The following is a 19,476-nucleotide window of genomic DNA, read 5'->3' as shown; positions in this document are numbered from 1 at the left end:
TTTTTTGACAGATCACGAGAGGTCGTGTCAAGCTGTCAAGTATTTGGCACACACATAAAAAATTTATTGGAAGTGAATTTAATAATATAGAATAAATTAATATAGAAGAATATTTATGTTTATTTAACTTATATAAGTCTTAAAAATTCTAAAGGAACTTATGAAAAGCACATTTATGGTGGAAAGTTCTTCGACGAATAGAAAAAAAATATTTCATGGACCAGGAACTATATATATATACATATACATGTGTATAAAAAAGTACACTTGTACATAACGCATATAACATTATTATTATTATTTTTTTTTTAATTTTATAAATTTATTTTTTTTTTATTATTTCTAATTTATTATACTAATTTATTTTTATTTAGATATTATGTATTATATATGTGATTTATTTATTTTAATTTGTATATACTTTTCTTTATTTTGCAGATTTTTCCATATCCGATAAATGCGAAGATTCGGGTTTACGCGTCAATGGCAAAGGCAAGAAAATGCGCAAACCGCGCACAATATACAGTTCATTGCAATTACAACAATTAAATCGACGATTCCAGCGTACACAGTATTTAGCGCTGCCAGAGCGAGCCGAATTAGCGGCGAGTCTGGGCCTCACGCAAACACAGGTAAGTGAAAAATATTAAAAAGTAAGAGATATTAATAATATAATATAACGAAATATGTGTAAGGAAATTGAAAAATGTTAAAAAAAAAATAAAAATATATAATAAAATATAAATACTGTAACATAATAGAATATATTAGTGAATAAAAATATATATCGAATTCAAAAAATATATAAATCTTTAAAAATAATACCAAATTAAAATTAATGACATAAAAATATACAATAAAATTGAATAAAAAGAAAAAAAGATCAAAGAAATTAAGAATATTTAAAAAACGACATAAAAAATAAAATAAAGTAAAATTAAATAAAACAAAATACATACATTAAAATGAAATAAAATAAAAACACATAATAATATAAAGTAAAGTAAAATAAAATAACATTATATAAAAAAATTAAATAAAACAAAATAAAAAATATAAAATATAAAAAAAAAATAAATTGAATAAAATAAATACATAAAGTAAAATATTAAAAAATGAAAAAAAAAATTAATTAAATTATATTATATTAAATATAAAACTATAGTTGTAAGAAAATGTACAAATATTGAAAAAATATAAAATAAAATAAACGGAAGAAAAATAGGAAATAAAAATAAATAATTAAATAAATGCATTAAAATAAAATAGACAAAATAAATAAATAAAAAAAAAGTTGAATGAATTAAAATTAATGGCAAAAAAAGTTAAATAAAATAAAATTGAAGAATATCTAAAAAAACTGAAAAAAAAATTAAATTACATTATATTAAGGAAGCAAAAATATAAAAATAAATAATGGAACTGTAAATACAATAAAAGAAAAATAAAAATAAAATATTAAGAAAATAAATAAAATTTATTGAAACTTAAATTCAATAAAGTAAAAAAAATTAAATAAAATAAAAAAATAAAAGGCAATTAGATCAATTAAAAATAATAATAATAGCAAAATAATTTTTTTGAAGAAAATAAAATAAATGAAAACTAAACATAAAATAAAATTAACCAATATATACTAAACAATTTTAAGAAAATAATATTAAATTAAATTAACAAAAAAAAAATAAAATAATTTTTTGAAGAAAATAAAATAAAATAAATTAAAATAAAATAAAGAAAAATGGACATGAAGTAAAATAAATTAAAATATACTAAACAAATTAAAAAAAATTATTATTTATTAAATTAACAAAAAAGTAAACTACATAAAGAAAATTATTTGTAATAAAACAAAAATAATGTTAGTACATTATGTTTCTTGAACAATTAAGTAAAGTAGATTTATGTGAATTTGATTAAATAAAAAAAAATAAAAAGAAATAAAAAAACTTCAAATAAAATACAAACATCAAAAAAAAAATAAAAAATAAGAATAATAATAAAAATAAATTTTTTGAAGAAAATATAATAGTCAAGAAATTTTTGTATAACAAAAATTAAAATGAGATATATTGAATTTTTTGTACTTGAAAGGATGAATTTTCACAATTTTTAAGCACATAGATCCTTAAAAAGCGTTTATATCGGAATAAAATTCAACAAACTATACAAATTTACATCTCAGCTATTCCCCAAAATTATACTACGTTTAAAGTTAACTCTGACTGCTTTAAACCATAGTAGCTGGCTAAAAAGGAGAACCTAAATTTATGTGCTATCGATTTTTCAGCTGCAGACTACCAGCTAACTCTGCACTGTTTATGCAATAAACATTTATTGGGACAGTAATAATATGCCAGTGTATAAGTATGGTATATATGATACAAGTTTGTGTATGTGTGTATGTGTGAAAAATTTGTGAAGCGCTTAAGTAGAAAATGTTTACAGAACAATTAAATCAAGGTAAACAAAAGCCAAGTGTTAGCAGCGCAGCGGACACGCCCGCCTGAAGGCCAATGTCCCGGTCACCAATGCAAATCTTAAAAACTGAACTTTATTTACACGAGCGATGGTTAATAAATATGGAGCGCATAGAAAAAAATTCAGTATACAAAATAAAAATAAAAAGTAAAATTGTAACTGCAACATTTGTATATGTACATACATATATGTTATTCATATTTGTCCGTGTATATGTGCGCGCTCGCATATAAATTTGTCCGCCCTTCGCATGCGAGCGCAAAAAACAATCAATAAACGACTTCCGCTTTCGCTTAACCAAGAGGGCGGTTTTAATTACTGCCACAAGAAGCAATAAAACAACACTGCAACACTAACAATAATAAGAACAACAACTGCAACTACTTTAGCCAAATAACACAAAAGCCAGCAAAACAACGTGGCAGCAATCCAACTAAACAGAAAGTGTCGAATCGAACGCACAAAAGTTTCGTATTGCTAGAAATTTCCTTTCGCGGCAACTCGAAAACATATTTATGGAAGACGCTCGACGTCTTCAGTAGCCAGCTAGCTAGCTTTCTTTATTGCTTTATTCACAAGCAAATAAAAGCTATAAATAAAATAAATAGTCCAGGAGGACAGCTGGCTGCCTGGCTAACCGAATGGCCGACCAGCCGACTTTGGGAAAGTGACCACCAACACAAACAAACAAACAAACGACTAGCGTGGCACCACAAGCGGCCGCGCGATAATTTACTGTACGTGTAGCGCCACAGCTACCGCAGTAGCCGAGTTGATGAGTGGACAGCCAAGGAGCTGCAGTTACACCCTTTATGCACTCATAAATTAATTTTTTGTAACTATTTGCTTTTGGTTTGGTTTTTGTTTTTCGTCCCTGTTGTTGTGTACTTGGACCCCGCTTGGCGCTCGCCGTTGCATATTAACCCTTCAACGCCTGGCGGCGTTGCATTTAATGAGTCAGTGCAATGGGCGTGGCTGCGCAAACTTTCACAAAAAATAACAAATTATTGATTTCGGCAATTTTTCAGTTGTCCCCTGCTCGCTGCAGGCGCCTTCTTTGCGTTTGTCGGCGGCTAATTAGCTTGTCTTTGTCATTGTAGCGGAATTAAAGGACGATGCTAGGGTATGAGCGTATATTTTTCAGTGTCACTTCGGGCAACATACAGTTATATGTGTGTGTGCGCCTTAACGGTTAAATTTTAGGAGGTTTCAGCAACTCCGAAAACGTAACTGTGCCGTAAAAATGTAGCTTCTTATTATTTGTTAGTATGTATAAGCTTGACTGGGCTCATACTGTTACTATTGACAGCTGCCAAGTTTATGTATCTTATGTGTATTTTTTTGTTGCTGCATATATTTAAGACTTACTGTAAAGCAACTAGAGTGGTCTAAGAAACTTTAGTTTTGTTATTTGATTGCTTCTGAGTCAAGTTTTCGCCCGAGGCTATGCGGTTAACATGCAAATTAGACAGTTTGTAAAGAAATGCAAATATATTTGCAGAGAAAGCAGACAATAGGCACTCACAGAAATTAAGCAGGGGACTTACAAATGAAAATTTCTTAAAAAAAATTAAATTAAAAATTTTTTTAAAATATTTTACAAAATTTTTGTGAAATTGTTATGAAATTTCTTAAAAAAATTCAATTTTCAACGTTTTTTAAAAATATTTTTCAAAACTGTTTATGAAAATATTTAAATATTTCATAGAAAATTTGACCGTAATCTGAAGTTGATGCAGCTTATAATTATTTTATTAGTTAAATCTTAAAAAAAAAACTCAAACAATTAAATTTACTTTTGTTTTGTAATTAGGTGGCAACACCGAACATTTATACTGTTGTAATTATTACTTTAATCTACAAAGCGGCATTTGACAAATTTTTATAAGCTTATTTATGAAAATAAAAATTTAATTAGTCTGGCGACACTGTCACAGCGTACTCCTAATCCAAGCAAATATTTATTTTATTAGTTAAATCTTATAAAAAAAAAAAAACAAAAAAAAATATTAAATAAACTTTTTTTAAATTGGGTGGCAACGCCGAAATTTTCTATAAGCGTAATTATTTTTTTAAACAACATTTATTCTACAATGCGGCATTTAAAACATTTTTATAAAATATATACATATATTATTAATTTAAAAAAAATTTAATTAGTCTGGCAGCACTGTCACAGCGTATTTCTAATCCAAGCTTGCAACAACATTTTACGTTTTGTGCATATGTCATATATTCAACAATCGGCTTATCTTTAAAAAACTTTTAATATAAAACAGATGGCAACTCTATATTATATTATTTTCGACAAAAATTGGGCTTTTATTACTTTTCATGGTTGCCCAAATAACGCTAATTTCTAAAAAAGATTCATGCTTTAAATAAAAAAAGAAAAGTTTAAAAAAATAATAATTTTTAATTCTTTTATTACATGTGGCAAGCTTATTTATTTATTTTTTAACAATATTTTTCAACCACAATGCTTCCATTTAGCCAATCTCGTTAACATTTTCTATCTTCAAAATTAAAAAAAAATTAATTTTTTAAACATGTGGCAACATTGTTTTAAATTTTATTATTATTATTTTTTGTTTTCTCACAAACTTTACCATCTCAAGTGTTTTAAAATTAACCCAGACAATTAAAATTCCAAAATTCGAAATTTCTCCATTTCTTCACACAAAATTTATTTCAGTGTATCCCACACTAAATTCACAAAATCTCTCGCGCCCTATGGAAATGGAAAACTTCATTACAACAAGGGGGAGTTATTCTGCAACACCACCCTGACATATCATGCTGGCTTGTCTACTGTTGCAACCCAGCCATTCAGCCAGCCAGCTTGTCTATTTACCTAGACTGGCTAAACAAAGCGATCTCATAACAGTCGCGCCATGTACATACCTATAACGCAAAACAACAACAGCAAGAATACAAAATTTATAAAAAATAGTTAAATAAAAAAATCGTGTGGTATTGTGAATGTAAAGAACATGCTACACCCACGCGCTGCAACATGGCAAATATTCTGACGTACGAACGAGTTTGTGATCCCTCGCCACCTTGGCTTCCACACGAGCCGCGCTCAAGCAAAATTTTTCGCATGTCGTTGAGGTGTACCGCACTTATATGCGACTGGGCTAACTATTGTGTTTTTGTAAGCGTGCATATGGTGTTTGACTAGCTCGTTGACTCGCTGAGTCGCTAGATTTGAGTGCTTTGTTGTTTTATTGCTAGTCACTGAGACGACTGAGAAGTCTGTGGCTATCAAACAACTAAGTAACTTGTGGCATACTAATTCAATTAGGAAGCCTACGCCCACAACCAATAAATATTTTCGAAAACAAAACGAAATAACGATCGTTATTCCAGTTACAAAATGTGCTGGAGTGTTCGCGTGTGTGTATGTGTGCAGGTGTATTGAGGGCTTCGGTTAGTTATGTGCGTGTTGCGTTGGTATGGAAATGCATTGCCTATCGGCTGTGCTGCACTTGAATGCACTTTGTTGTACACTTCAGTCGTACTTATGGTGCCTGAGTGTTGCCACAAACTTGTAACTACTTGTCTGTGTATACACATCTCTACATATGTATGTATTTGTGTGTACTTACAGTAACTTGATTTTATTTGACAGGCGGAGTACTTCAAGCTTAGTTGACATTGGTGTTAGCTTGACAAGAATAAGTATTTCACACAGTTTTCATATTTTTTAGAATACAAAGTTTGGGAAGAGTTATTATTTTCTATAACAGTGTTTTGAAGTGAATGCTTTAAGCGCTAAGAGCTTTATAAAAGCTGTTATGTTTTGAAAAACCAAAGTCGTTTTGTAACGTTGCATTTCCAGCATTTTTAGTTGATAATTTAGCTGAAGAAGACAAAAAAAGAGAACAAAAAATTGTTTATGCTCTTTTGCAAATGAAAGCTTTAAGCTTTCTAAAATTAAAAAAAAAAAATTGAAATAATATGACAAATCGCGTGTAATGCTAAAGTTTCAGCATTTTTAGTTGATAATTTAGCTGAAGAAGACAAAAAAAGAGAACAAAAAATTGTTTATGCTCTTTTGCAAATGAAAGCTTTAAGCTTTCTAAAATTAAAAAAAAAAAATTGAAATAATATGACAAATCGCGTGTAATGCTAAAGTTTCAGTACTTTTAGCCTAAAATTTAAAAAATAATTTAAACGGTATACAAGAAACTTGCCTCAAAATGAGAGCTTTAACCTTTCACAAAGCTTCTAAAATCAATTTTGAATACACAAAATCGTTTTCTAACGTTGTATTTCCAGCATTTTTAGTTGATAATTTTTCTGAGAAATACAGAAAACAAACAAACAAACAATATTTCTATGCTTTTTTGTAAATGAAAGCTTTAAAGCTTTATAAAATTAAAGTAAAAAATCAACGGTGGTTCGTAATGTTAATCCTTTAGAAGTTTTAGCTAACACTTTAAAAAAATAGTTAAATCGGGATACAAGAAATGTGCTTCCCACAAAATGAAGGCTTTAAGCTTTCAAAAAGCGTTTAAAATCAATTTCGAAAATTAAAAGTCGTATTCCTATTATTTAAAAAATAATTTCAATGGAACACGGGAACACTGCTTCCCTGAAAGTCTCAAAAGGTAAGCTTTAAGCTACCAAACCTTTCTAAAATCATTTTGAAAAAAAATATTATTCTAATGTTTAAAAAATTATTTGCTGAAAATTTCAAAATGAAAGCTTTAAGCTTTCGAAAAGCTTCCAAGATCAGTTTTGCATATTGAAAACCATTTGTAATGCATAATTTTCCGTTTTATATAAGTAAACTAGTTTTAGATAATAATTTAAAAGTTTAAACACTCTTCCAAAAAAAGGGCTTCAAAAAATGAAAGCTTTGAGCTTTGAAAAAGCTTCTATAATCAGTTTGGAAAATTAAAAATCTTTTTATTAATATTTCAACGGATTAAAAACTGTTTTTCCTCGAAAATTTTAAAAAGAAAGCTTTAAGCTTTCAAAAAGCTTCCAAAATCAGTTTTGAATGTTGAGAACCGTTTGTAACACATAATTTTCTGCATTTTATAAGGAAATTATTTTTAGGTAATAATTGAAAAAAAAATGTGTAAACGAATTTTAACAAGAAAATCTTCAAAAAATTATTATGTTTAATTAAGCTTAAATTTTTAAATTTTCAAGCGGAAGACCGATATCTTTAAAAGTAAGAGAATGAAAGACTAAAGCTATCATTCATATAAAAAACTTAATACATGCCGTTCAGAACCGGCTCTTTCAAAATTCTATATCGGTTTATTCTTCAGGGAGAATAGCAATTTGTCACTCATATATTATGCTATTAAGTGGAAAATATATAATTTATACAAAAGCACCTAAATATACCTACATATCTACCTCTATACATAGTCACATTATTACGCATGTATGTACATATGTATGTCCGCTAGCAATTTCATCAAAGTTATTTATTAATACGTAATTTAAAACCATTTGCATGCATTCATACACAAAAACATATAAGCATACATATCTGGCATGTGCACTTACGTAAAAAGCTGCTATTGACCTTATCAGCGAATTAAAATCTTAAATTCAAAAAAAAGCGAAACGTAAATCTCTGACGTGTCATTCGTCGTTGACTTGTGAATGTCACAGAGCGCAGCGCCACAAATCAAATTAAAACAGATTTCGTGGCAGTCGAACACCTCCAACGCGACAGCGGCGGCGGCGCAACACCAACTCCGCAACCAGTTCACGCTTTCCGCACGTGCTACCCGCCACCCCCCGCTCACGCCAGCTCCCCTGAGCGTTGCATGTCGCATTAGCGACTAAAATGTGCATTTAGCTGCGAGGAAACAACAACAACTGCATTCGTTGCATGTTGCAGGCACAAAAAAATAACAACAAAAAACCGCAACAAAAACAAAAACAATGGACGAAAATCGCACACAACTGCAAGCTGAAATATGTACAACGGCAACACTTTCGCAATACGCCCTGCAGCGGCTAAAACAATGAAGTTGCATAAAGCAACAAAAAAAAGCAAAAAACAACAACAAAAAGCTGCGAATGCGAATAAATTCAACAACAACGAAAATATTAATTCACTAATCTGCAAACAAAATCAAAGATAATGCAAACAATCGCACCAATGTTTTATGTGTGGTGAACAGCGGCTGTAAAAACAACAAAAACGTAGTGCTAGCAGTTGACAACAACAACAAAAAAGCAATGGAAAACAACAACAGCACAATGCTTTGTGAAGCATGCATTGGGCTATGCGAACAATAACAACAACATTGCGCTTATTTGCAACTACAACAATTACAAAAACAACGCTGGCAAATTGAAACAACAATGTCAGCCGCAAGTGACGAAAGAAAACTCGTTATGCCGCCTGCTGTTTGTGATAGCTGCGTCGGTCGTCTTGTTGATTGAATGCAAGTGGGTGAGGCGGATTGGCGGCGTGAGGCGCTCGACTTGCCGGCTGGTCGGCCATCACCATGGTCATAATTTGCATTTGCTTGTTCGCGAAAATTAAAAATTTTGACAACTGAAATTCACACAGTAGTAATAGCTGTTAATAAGCAACAACAAATAACTAGCATGTACATGTGTGTATGTACCATATGTAAGTAGTAATATTATTTATTCGATTAAAAATTATGAAACATTACTGTATACTAAAAAATGCAGCAATATTCGTTTTAAAAACAGTTAACGGTTTTTTGGTGTTTATTTCTTTGATTAGAGACTGGGGGAGTAGATTTTGGTTCTTGAAATCTTTTGTAGTTTTTGTTTATTCAAATTAAAAAGAAAACTAAATTAAATTTAAATAATTATCGTATTTTTCTGCAACAATTAAATTAATATAAAATTATTCAGTGTTAATAAAGGGTGATTTTTTAAGAGCTTGATAACTTTAAAAAAAAAAAAAACGCATAAAATTTGCAAAATCTCATCGGTTCTTTATTTGAAACGTTAGATTGGTTCATGACATTTACTTTTTGAAGATAATTTCATTTAAATGTTGACCGCGGCTGCGTCTTAGGTGGTCCATTCGGAAAGTCCAATTTTGGGCAACTTTTTCGAGCATTTCGGCCGGAATAGCCCGAATTTCTTCGGAAATGTTGTCTTCCAAAGCTGGAATAGTTGCTGGCTTATTTCTGTAGACTTTAGACTTGACGTAGCCCCACAAAAAATAGTCTAAAGGCGTTAAATCGCATGATCTTGGTGGCCAACTTACGGGTCCATTTCTTGAGATGAATTGTTGTCCGAAGTTTTCCCTCAAAATGGCCATAGAATCGCGAGCTGTGTGGCATGTAGCGCCATCTTGTTGAAACCACATGTCAACCAAGTTCAGTTCTTCCATTTTTGGCAACAAAAAGTTTGTTAGCATCGAACGATAGCGATCGCCATTCACCGTAACGTTGCGTCCAACAGCATCTTTGAAAAAATACGGTCCAATGATTCCACCAGCGTACAAACCACACCAAACAGTGCATTTTTCGGGATGCATGGGCAGTTCTTGAACGGCTTCTGGTTGCTCTTCACCCCAAATGCGGCAATTTTGCTTATTTACGTAGCCATTCAACCAGAAATGAGCCTCATCGCTGAACAAAACACGCGCGCGAAACACATTTCGAACCGAACACTGATTTTGGTAATAAAATTCAATGATTTGCAAGCGTTGCTCGTTAGTAAGTCTATTCATGATGAAATGTCAAAGCATACTGAGCATCTTTCTCTTTGACACCATGTCTGAAATCCCACGTGATCTGTCAAATACTAATGCATGAAAATCCTAACCTCAAAAAAATCACCCGTTATAATAAAATTATAAAAATGTTTGATTGTATAACTTAATTTTTGAATATTTATAGAAAAAAATTATTAGTATTTTTTTATTAATTAAATTAAAAACAAAAAATTAAAAAAATATTTTTTTTATGAATAAAAAAAATATATATTTTTTTATGTTAAAATTTGAAGTAAATTTGAGACATATTTTTGTGTTGATATATATTATAAGAAAACGAATATATTTTAAAGTTGTTTTCTAAATTTTAAATTAATATCTAAATTAATTAAATTGATTGAAAAACTAATTAAATTTTAATTTTAATTAAATTGATTTTTTAATTAAATTATATTTTTCAAATTTCTTCAAATTTAAACAAAAATCAAAAAAAAAATTGAATGCGAAAAAGTTAATTTAATAAAAAATTGATTAAATAATGAAATTAATTATTATATTAACTCATTAAATTATTATTTTTCGTTAATATTAAAATTATTTTTTCCTTTCTATATGACATATAACATACTAATACATGTTTTTGTTTTGATATTTAAGAAAACGAATACATTTTAATGTAGTAAATTAATAACTAAATTATATTAAAATAAAAAAAACTAAGAAAATAATTTAATTAATTAAAAAACTTAAAAAAAACTAATCAAAATTAAATTTTAATTAAAATTAATTTTTTTTTTAATTTATTTATTTTAAAAATTTCTTCAAATTTAAATAAAAATCAAAAAATTTGAATGAAAAAATTAAATAAATAAAATATTATTTAAATTAATTATTATCTAAATTATTAAATAATTTTTTTTTTAGTTAAAGTTAAATTAATTTTATCCATTCTAAACTTTTTTATTACTATGTAAATTTTAGTAAATTTAAAAAATATTTTTTTCATTATTAAAAAAGTTAATAAAAAATTAATTAATTAATAGAAAAAGAATATAAAAAATTATATTTTTAATAAATTTCTTTTAGTATTTACTAAGTAATAAACAAAATTATAGGAAATTTTAATTTTAATAACATTTTTTAGTATTTATTAAGCATTAATTAAGTATTAATAAAAAAATAAAAAAAAGTATCTATACATATATAATAAATTATAAATAATAATTTTCTATCTATTTTTAATACATTTTTGGTCACCTTAAAAAAAGCTGCATAATATTTCTCTAAAATACTTTTTTTAAATATTATATTAATATAAAATCACTTGCGTTTTCAAATTTTATAAAACAATTGCAACATATTTCTTTTAACATTATATCAAACCATTTAAAGTAATACAGAATTTATTACCCTCATTAAACCAACTTGCAATTGCCACAAGTGCCACATATTTTACGCTTTTTAATTGCCTATATATTTTATTTGTCTCTGCTGGCAACATTCTTATCACAATTTAAAGTCAACTATGTTTTATTATTATTTATTTTAATCTTATTTTTTTTTGCCTACAATTTAAATTGAATTGAAGCAAAGTGAGTTGAGCTAATTTGAATTGAATTGAGTGACACACCTAAGCTGTGTGTTGTTGTGGACAAAATCGCTGCGCAGCAGCTCGCTTGCCATGTACCAAATAACCACTTTGCGCCAACACCGCACCCCGCGAAAATTTTCCAACTCTACACACAGCTGGCGCGACAAGCCACACCTACTACACACATATATGTATGTATGTATGTATGTATGTATATACTAGTATATTGCTACCCTTGCTAGTGGCTTCAACTTGGATTACACGCAGTCAGACAACGCAGCTAATGATATAAATACGAGTATGTTCAAATGTATATATCGGAGTGTGTGTTACCGCGAAGCGCCTACGACAAGTGGCCGCGAGCGTGCGTGTATTTTTCAAAGCGCAATTCTTCAGCTGCATTTATGCGACACATTTGCGCTTATCTTGAAAATGGTTAGCGCGTATCTCTAAGATATCACAAACATGATGTATCCCAAACGACATGTACTACTGGGTACACAGATAGTGCATAAATACATGCACTTTGCTGTAAGCACACTCGCCCAGCCAACTTCGCCACAATCACTCTACACATCTGCAACGCTTTTCTTGTTGGCTACCTTTTTCAAATTTAATTATGTTAATAATTTTTTCGCGCGAAATTCATCGGGGACTTGTCCGACTGGGAGAACTTGTTTGTGCACCTATTTTTTTACACTTAAAAATAAATAACTTTTTCCGGTAAATGTAAATAAATAGATTCAACCAACGGCGGGTATAGATTCGTAGCTGTCTCGGCAAGATGCTCGCAAAGTATGTTTTTAGTAGTAAGAGCGGAGCTGAAAAACCCCACCCAGCGGGGATTTTTAGTATGAAAGGGCGCGCGCTTTTGCAACTCACTGCAAGGCAATGCCTAAGCGCAATTCGCTGGTATTGTGAAATTGGCATAATGAGTTCCCAGGCAATACTCCTACCTTATACAAAGAAAAAAAATAAAACAAAATGTGGTATGCATTTAACCGCTTATAAGCCATAAAATATTAGCATTAACAGTGTGCACTGTATTTTAAGCAGCTGAATGATTCAGCTACACTCGCGCCTTTGCTAAGTAGACGCTGCGCAAGCGTTACTTGCATGTTCTGGCCGGCGCAAAGTTCGGCGAATGCTTGTTTCTAATGACACGTCGGCTCTTTGGGTTTCTAAAGAAAAATCGTGTCATGTAAAGTAGACATTCCCATTCATATTGCAGTTAGAAGTAACAGCTATGAGTATTAATTACAAATTATAATTTAACACAGGTACATACCTTCACACATACATGGATATATATGTATGTATTAATATACTCTAGAAAGCGGCAGCTTTGTGACTCTCTATATTATTCGTTATAATCGCGTAGCTTATGTGCAATTAATTTATTGGCTACTGTTTAAATTATATGCAGACTGCAGTGGAAATCATATATGTAGGTATGGCGAGATGTGCTTCCCCGCTTGTTGCTTGTTATTGTTTTCTGCTTTAATAAGTCAAACTAATTTAAAATGGGCGTAAAAAAAATGCATTTTGAGTAAGATTGATCTGTTGACATACTAGTTGCATAAGCAACATTGCTGGACAGTGAGTCATAAAAGATAATAGAGAAGATGACTTTTTGCAAAACAAAAAAAATATAAAGAAAAAATTAATTTAATAAAAAATACATAATTTTTTTTTTGATATTCAAAGCGAAATATATAATTTTGTTATAATTTTTTTATTTTTTAAGTCATTAAATTATCAAGTGACTTTACAATATATTTTTTTTAAATTTTAACTAATGATAAAATTGTAAAAAAATAAATTTTATTTCGTATATAAATTTTAATATAAAGGATTTATACAAATTTGAAAAAATATTATAAATAAAAATAGACTAGTAAAAGTAAGAAATTTCTACTTCTAAGTTAATATTTAGTTTTTTAGTCTTAATTTTTCAAAATTCAAAATTTTGCCATTATCTGCCCTGTTTATATGGAAATAAATTTTCCAATGGCAAAAAAAAAATTTTAAAGTTATACCTTTTTTGTTAATTTTCAAAGTATGTAAAAATTTTTTATGTTCAAAGTACATGCATTTTTTTTAATTGTCAAAATATGTACATTTTTTTAAATGATATTTTCCAAGTATATGAATTTTTTTAATTTTCAAAGTATAAAAAAATTTTGTTTACGATATTTTCAAAGTATATGATTGTAAAATGAATTAAACAAAAATATTAAGCAACAATATTTTTTTGTTTAATATTGAAATAACATGAAAAATCATTAGAAGATACCTGAAGTGGTTCAAAATTTTATATTTTTTTTTAAGTTTTTAGAGGTTGATACCACATACTCTTTTTAAAAAAGTATAATTAGAATTAAATTTAGGAAATAAAAAATATATATTTTGATACTTATTGTAAATTTTCAAGATTTTTTTTATGCAATCTAGTTCTAAGTTCTAATAAATAATCCATTTTCTACAATATTTTTTTTTTTGTAATTTAAATTTCAATTTCATTTATAAGAAAATATTTAACACAAACAATTTTTGTTTAAAATTGTAATTATAATTTTATTAAAAAAAAAAATATTTAAAATTTTTATAAAATTTTTTTAAAATTTTTATAAAATTTTTTTTTTTTTATAAATTTGTTTAACTTCATTATTATTATCTAAATTCCTCAAAATAAAATATGTAATTAAAATTTATTACATTTATATTTATACAATAATTAAAACTAATCCTTTTTTTACAAACAATTTTATTTAAAGTTTCAATTTGTATTGTATTTATAGAAAAAAATCCATTTATTGCAATATTTGTTTCAAATTTCAACAGAAAAAGTAAAAAAAAAATAATCAATTTTGTACAAAAAATTAAAAAAAAATTATACTAATAATTATAAATATTTTTTTTTATTTTGAAAAGTGAAAAATATATATATTTTTAAGAATAAAATTTTAGTTCTAGTTTTAAAAAGTTTGAAATTTATAAGTTAAATTAAAATAAAAATTTGATTTATAAAAAAAATTGTCGCATATCAAACTTTTTACCCTTAAAACATGGTAAACTATCCTTAAAAATTTTATTAATTAATATAAATTATATAAAAAATATAAATAACATAAAAGATTTTGTTTTTTATAAATTAAATTTCAATTACAATTTTATTTTATTTATAAATCTAAAAATTTTTTAAATTAAAATTTTATTTAAAAAAAATATTTATTTTTCACATTTTTACTCAGAATGGAACTATGCTTAAAAATAAATATTTTTATTTATATTTATTTTTAAATTAATTAAAATATTATTTGAAAAAACTTTTTTTTTAATCAAAAAAGTCTGCCAAACCGACCCTCTGCTGGCATAAAAATATAATGGAAGAAATTTGTAATAAAAATTTCAATATTTCAATGAAGCCAACATGTATTTCATAGCAGGGCACAAAATTCAATTTCTTAATCAATAAATAATTTAATAACTCAATTTTATAATACGAATCCCGAATCCAATTCGAACATATAACACGCTATTCTAAATGAAGTTTGCACCTTCTCATTATAATATTCCAACATTTTATTACTCACACTTATGTAGGTTATGAGGTTTTCTTATAATTTCTTCGTATATCAGTATATGTTATATAGATACAGTTCAATTTCTTCATTAATATGCTTATCGAAAACACAGCTGGTGCGTTTGTATGTATGTGTTACACATAACTGAATTACATTTTAGCAAAAACGAAATGACATACTCGTATGTTAATCGTGTAGCTCGTATAAAGTGTTATAATCATAGCAAGCAATATAAAAATTTTCACTCTCCATAAGCCACAGCAACCTATAAATGATGCCTGCAAGCATATACATATGTACGTATGTAAATATGTACATTTGTACATACAAGCACATAAGTACGTGCGAATAGTTGATGCCGAACAAATGATTACCAGTGTGGGTCAAGCACATTTCGACCCACTTCCAGCGGACAGCCAGCAACTATGATCCGTAGCTTACCCCACAGATGTTCCCATGATCATGCTGCTGGCTGCTACGTAAACGCTCAGTGTGACGATATTATATCGTGAAGATATCGTCAAGCGCGACAGTCGAAAAGTGTCGCAAGTGTCATAGATCGGCGCGTAAACAATCACAGCAACGCCGGTGGCAACAACATTAATGTGGTGCATGTTGTACATATACATAGTTCAATGTACATAAGTATTAATGTATGTATGTATGCACATACGTTAGTAGCAATAAATATCACGCGAGTACCAGCAGCTGAAGTGCGTACGTCTTTAATTCGTAGTTCCTGTATTCGAGCGTGGAGCTTTTGCAATAAAAATGTTGCTACGCATTCTTTAGCGCTTTCGCTTAGGATGTAAGTACATACTTACACACACATATCATTTTAGTTTAGTTGTTAATTTTATTGTTTTTTTTTTTTGTTTTTGGGTGGTTTTATGCGGAGAATGACACGCGTTGTCTTACTTTTACTATCCGGCTCCTCTATCATGCGTTTCTTTGATTACAGTTACAACAAAAAATCTGTAATAAAATCATTGTTGCTATTTTGTCGTTGTATTGCTACTTAAAGTAGCTTGCGCAAACGTTTCACACAAACGTTCTTCTTCAAAAAAGCTTTGTCTTTATTAATTTTTTTCTCACTAGGCGTTTAGACCTTGATTGCTTAGAATGCACTCCAACAGATATTCATATGTACATTCGTTGTAAGAATTACGGATAAATTTCGACAGCTATCTCCATTTAACCCAGATTAGTTTATAAATTTCTGTTCTGTTTGACAATTATTCTAAAGTCTCTAAATTTTTGTGGGCACAAAAAGTAAACTTTTTTTATATTATTTGCTTTTTTTGTGAGTCTTTAGCATAAGACGTTTACCACACCTGCTTTATTATTTAATTGACTTTTCATATTGCATGAATTAACAGCAAATTTTGCCAGGCACTGAAAATAATGTTAACTAACATTTGTGCCTACTCTGCTTCTGCCTTAACAGATTGTTGAATTCTTTAACATTACAGCAATTGTACAGCATAACAGCAATTCTATAGCTTACGGTATTAATAAGCTATTTATTAAATTGAGTAATGAGATGTTTGTTTTTTCATATATTTTCATAACAGCAGTCAGCTCTGTAATTTAATATTTTACATTAACATGTACTGTTTTATTTACTACGATGAACCAGCAGTACTCTGAGCTTAACATAATGGTTAGCAGTAATTAACAGTACAGCAGCATATTAACAAATATTCATACCATAAAAGGCCAATGTAATTGTAAGATTAACATAACTAAAGGAATATGACTGATATATTTTCAATGTCAGATAACTTTAAGAAAAACAAAATTGCAAATGCTGTAAAAGAGATTACAGGAGCACTCTGATATAATTTATTTTAAAGCATGTTTTAAGGTGACGCTTTCCTTCATAACAATACTGTAATGTTAATTAACATTTGTACCTTTTAAACCGCTGAGGCTAAATTAAATTTAGCACAAAGTTTGTAACACCCAAAGGGAGACGTCAGAGATCCTAAAAGTATATAAATGACCAGCGTGACGAGCTGAATCAATTTATTCATATCCGTCTGCCTTTATATGTATATGCGAACTAAACCCTCAGTTTTTGAGATATCGTTCTGAAACTTTGTGTACGTTCTTTTCTCCAAAAAAGTTGTTTACTTGCCAGAATCGGCGATATCGGATCACTATAACATATAGCTGCCATACAAACTGACCCATCAAAATCAAGTTTTTGTATGGAAAACCTTTTTATTTGACAAGGTATCATCACGAAATTTCGCATAAAATATTATTTTAGGAATTGCTATAATCTTCCAATATATTAATCAGATCAGACTTACATATATATCATATATGTAGCTGCCATACTATGTAACTAACCTATCAAAATCAAGTTTGTGTATGGAAAACTTTTTCATTGGACAAGGTATCGTCACAAAATTTTGCATCAAATAATATCTCAAGCAACGCTTCAATCTCTGAAAAAATTGTTCAGATGGAACTACTATTTCATATAGCTGCCATACTAACTGACGTATAACAATCGAGAAAAATATCTTTTAATACCCTTTTATGCCATAAAAATTGCAACTGTGAAAGGTATTATGATTAATAAAATGAATATCTTTATATTTAGTCTTTTACATGCATACATACATATGTATGTACATATTACCAGTTGAGTATGATATATGATGTGTTGTGTCTGTCGTTTTGGACATCACTCAGCTTGTTGTTAGCTTTCAAGCATTTGCGTTGTTGTCATGTAACTGTGTTGATTTTATAAATATTGCTGTTGTTGTTTTTGTTTTTTTTTTTTTGCAACGCTGTAGTTGATCATGTTAAAGATTTAAATGCGGTCAGCAAGTTTTCTCCGTTGCGTTTCGCTACTTGCCGCCTAAATATATACTATATGCGAGTATATATTGTATATATACATATTTATATACATATATACATTTACATACATATGTATATTCTTACTTTCAAGCTTCTTCGCAGCATTTATTTTTTGCTTTATAGTTTTATTATAAATTTATATTTTATTCACGCTGCATTCAAGCTTCGCTCACAACTATTTATTTACATATTTATTTAAATCAAGTTGTTCTAGTTTGTTGCTTGACTTGAGCGGCAGCATTTAGACATGCTTTTTGACGTGCTAACTTTTTGTTGTAACAATCAGATTGATGTTAGTTGGCAGCTGTTGGGCGCGAAAATTGTTAAGAACGCTTTGTAAAATGAAGTAAATATAATAAATTATTTTTATAGCTTTTGTTGTTGTTGTTTTTGTGGGCAGTAGTGCACATGTGTGTGCGCACCGTTTTGTCAAAAGTTGTTGCAACATTTTATTTATCTTTAATATACGCCTCAGTCAAAGCAGCTGCCAAGCGCCCGCCAAACACATCTGCCTAAATAGCCAAAAACAAAAAAAAAATAGAAAAAAGTGAAAAAATAAAATCAAAAAAAGTTCAAAAACACTTTTTTTGCTGCCTTTACTATATACCACTCGCGGCAACGTTGTTGCATGCTACAACCGCTTCAGTTGCGCCACAAAATTTCGCAGAAGGTGTACACCGTGGGCGATGCGTTTGTCTGCGCACTGATGAACGCGCTCATAATGAGCCACACGATGATGATCATCTGGTGGGAGCATGATGACGTTGATGACGGCACCGATGACGTACGTTGCCAAGCGGAGACGCGCTGCTGACGCGCAACACACACACATATTGTTTTAAATATGTTTGCATGTATGTTTGTTGTTTTTGTAATTTGCTTATTTGTATACTTTTGCTTTTGTTGTTGTTGCTGAGGTGCCGCTTTTGGCAGCGTTAGCGCCGTTTCGGCGTTCCGCCACGGTTTAAATCAACTCGTTGGCGTTGCAGCCGCTTCGTATTGTTCCACACAGCTTCGTCTGTCAGGCGATTTCATATATACATATTCTGTACAAAATTCGTTTTAATCAGTTTTGTTTTCATTGAGCACGTTACGGCCCACTTTTGGCCTTTTCGCCGTTCTCTGCTCTGTTTCATGCCCGTTTCTGTGTACCGTTTGGCTTTCTTGCTTTGTTTGATCTTTTCATAGCGATCCTGACGGGTTGCGGTGCTGAGTTTTTTTCGCTTTTGGAGCAAAAAAAAACGCGGAAAGGTATT

At 29.3% G+C, this 19,476-nt stretch overlaps 1 protein-coding gene across 6 annotated transcripts in view; it reads left to right on the top strand.

Annotated features, from left to right (window-relative positions):
* The window catches only part of LOC105227303 (homeotic protein distal-less), a 116,699-nt gene that overhangs the window by 31,348 nt on the left and 65,875 nt on the right, over nt 1–19,476 (top strand). For all 6 annotated transcript variants that reach the window (XM_049451663.1, XM_049451662.1, XM_049451666.1 and 3 more), the window contains exon 3: nt 439–632. In XM_049451663.1, the coding sequence (XP_049307620.1) occupies nt 439–632 (194 nt within the window). The remainder of the gene's footprint in view (nt 1–438; nt 633–19,476) is intronic.

This window comes from Bactrocera dorsalis, chromosome 3, assembly GCF_023373825.1.
Source record: "Bactrocera dorsalis isolate Fly_Bdor chromosome 3, ASM2337382v1, whole genome shotgun sequence".
Lineage (NCBI taxonomy): Eukaryota > Metazoa > Arthropoda > Insecta > Diptera > Tephritidae > Bactrocera > Bactrocera dorsalis.
The sequence above is the reverse complement of the archived record's forward strand: the minus strand, read 5'-3'. Positions and strand labels throughout refer to the sequence as shown.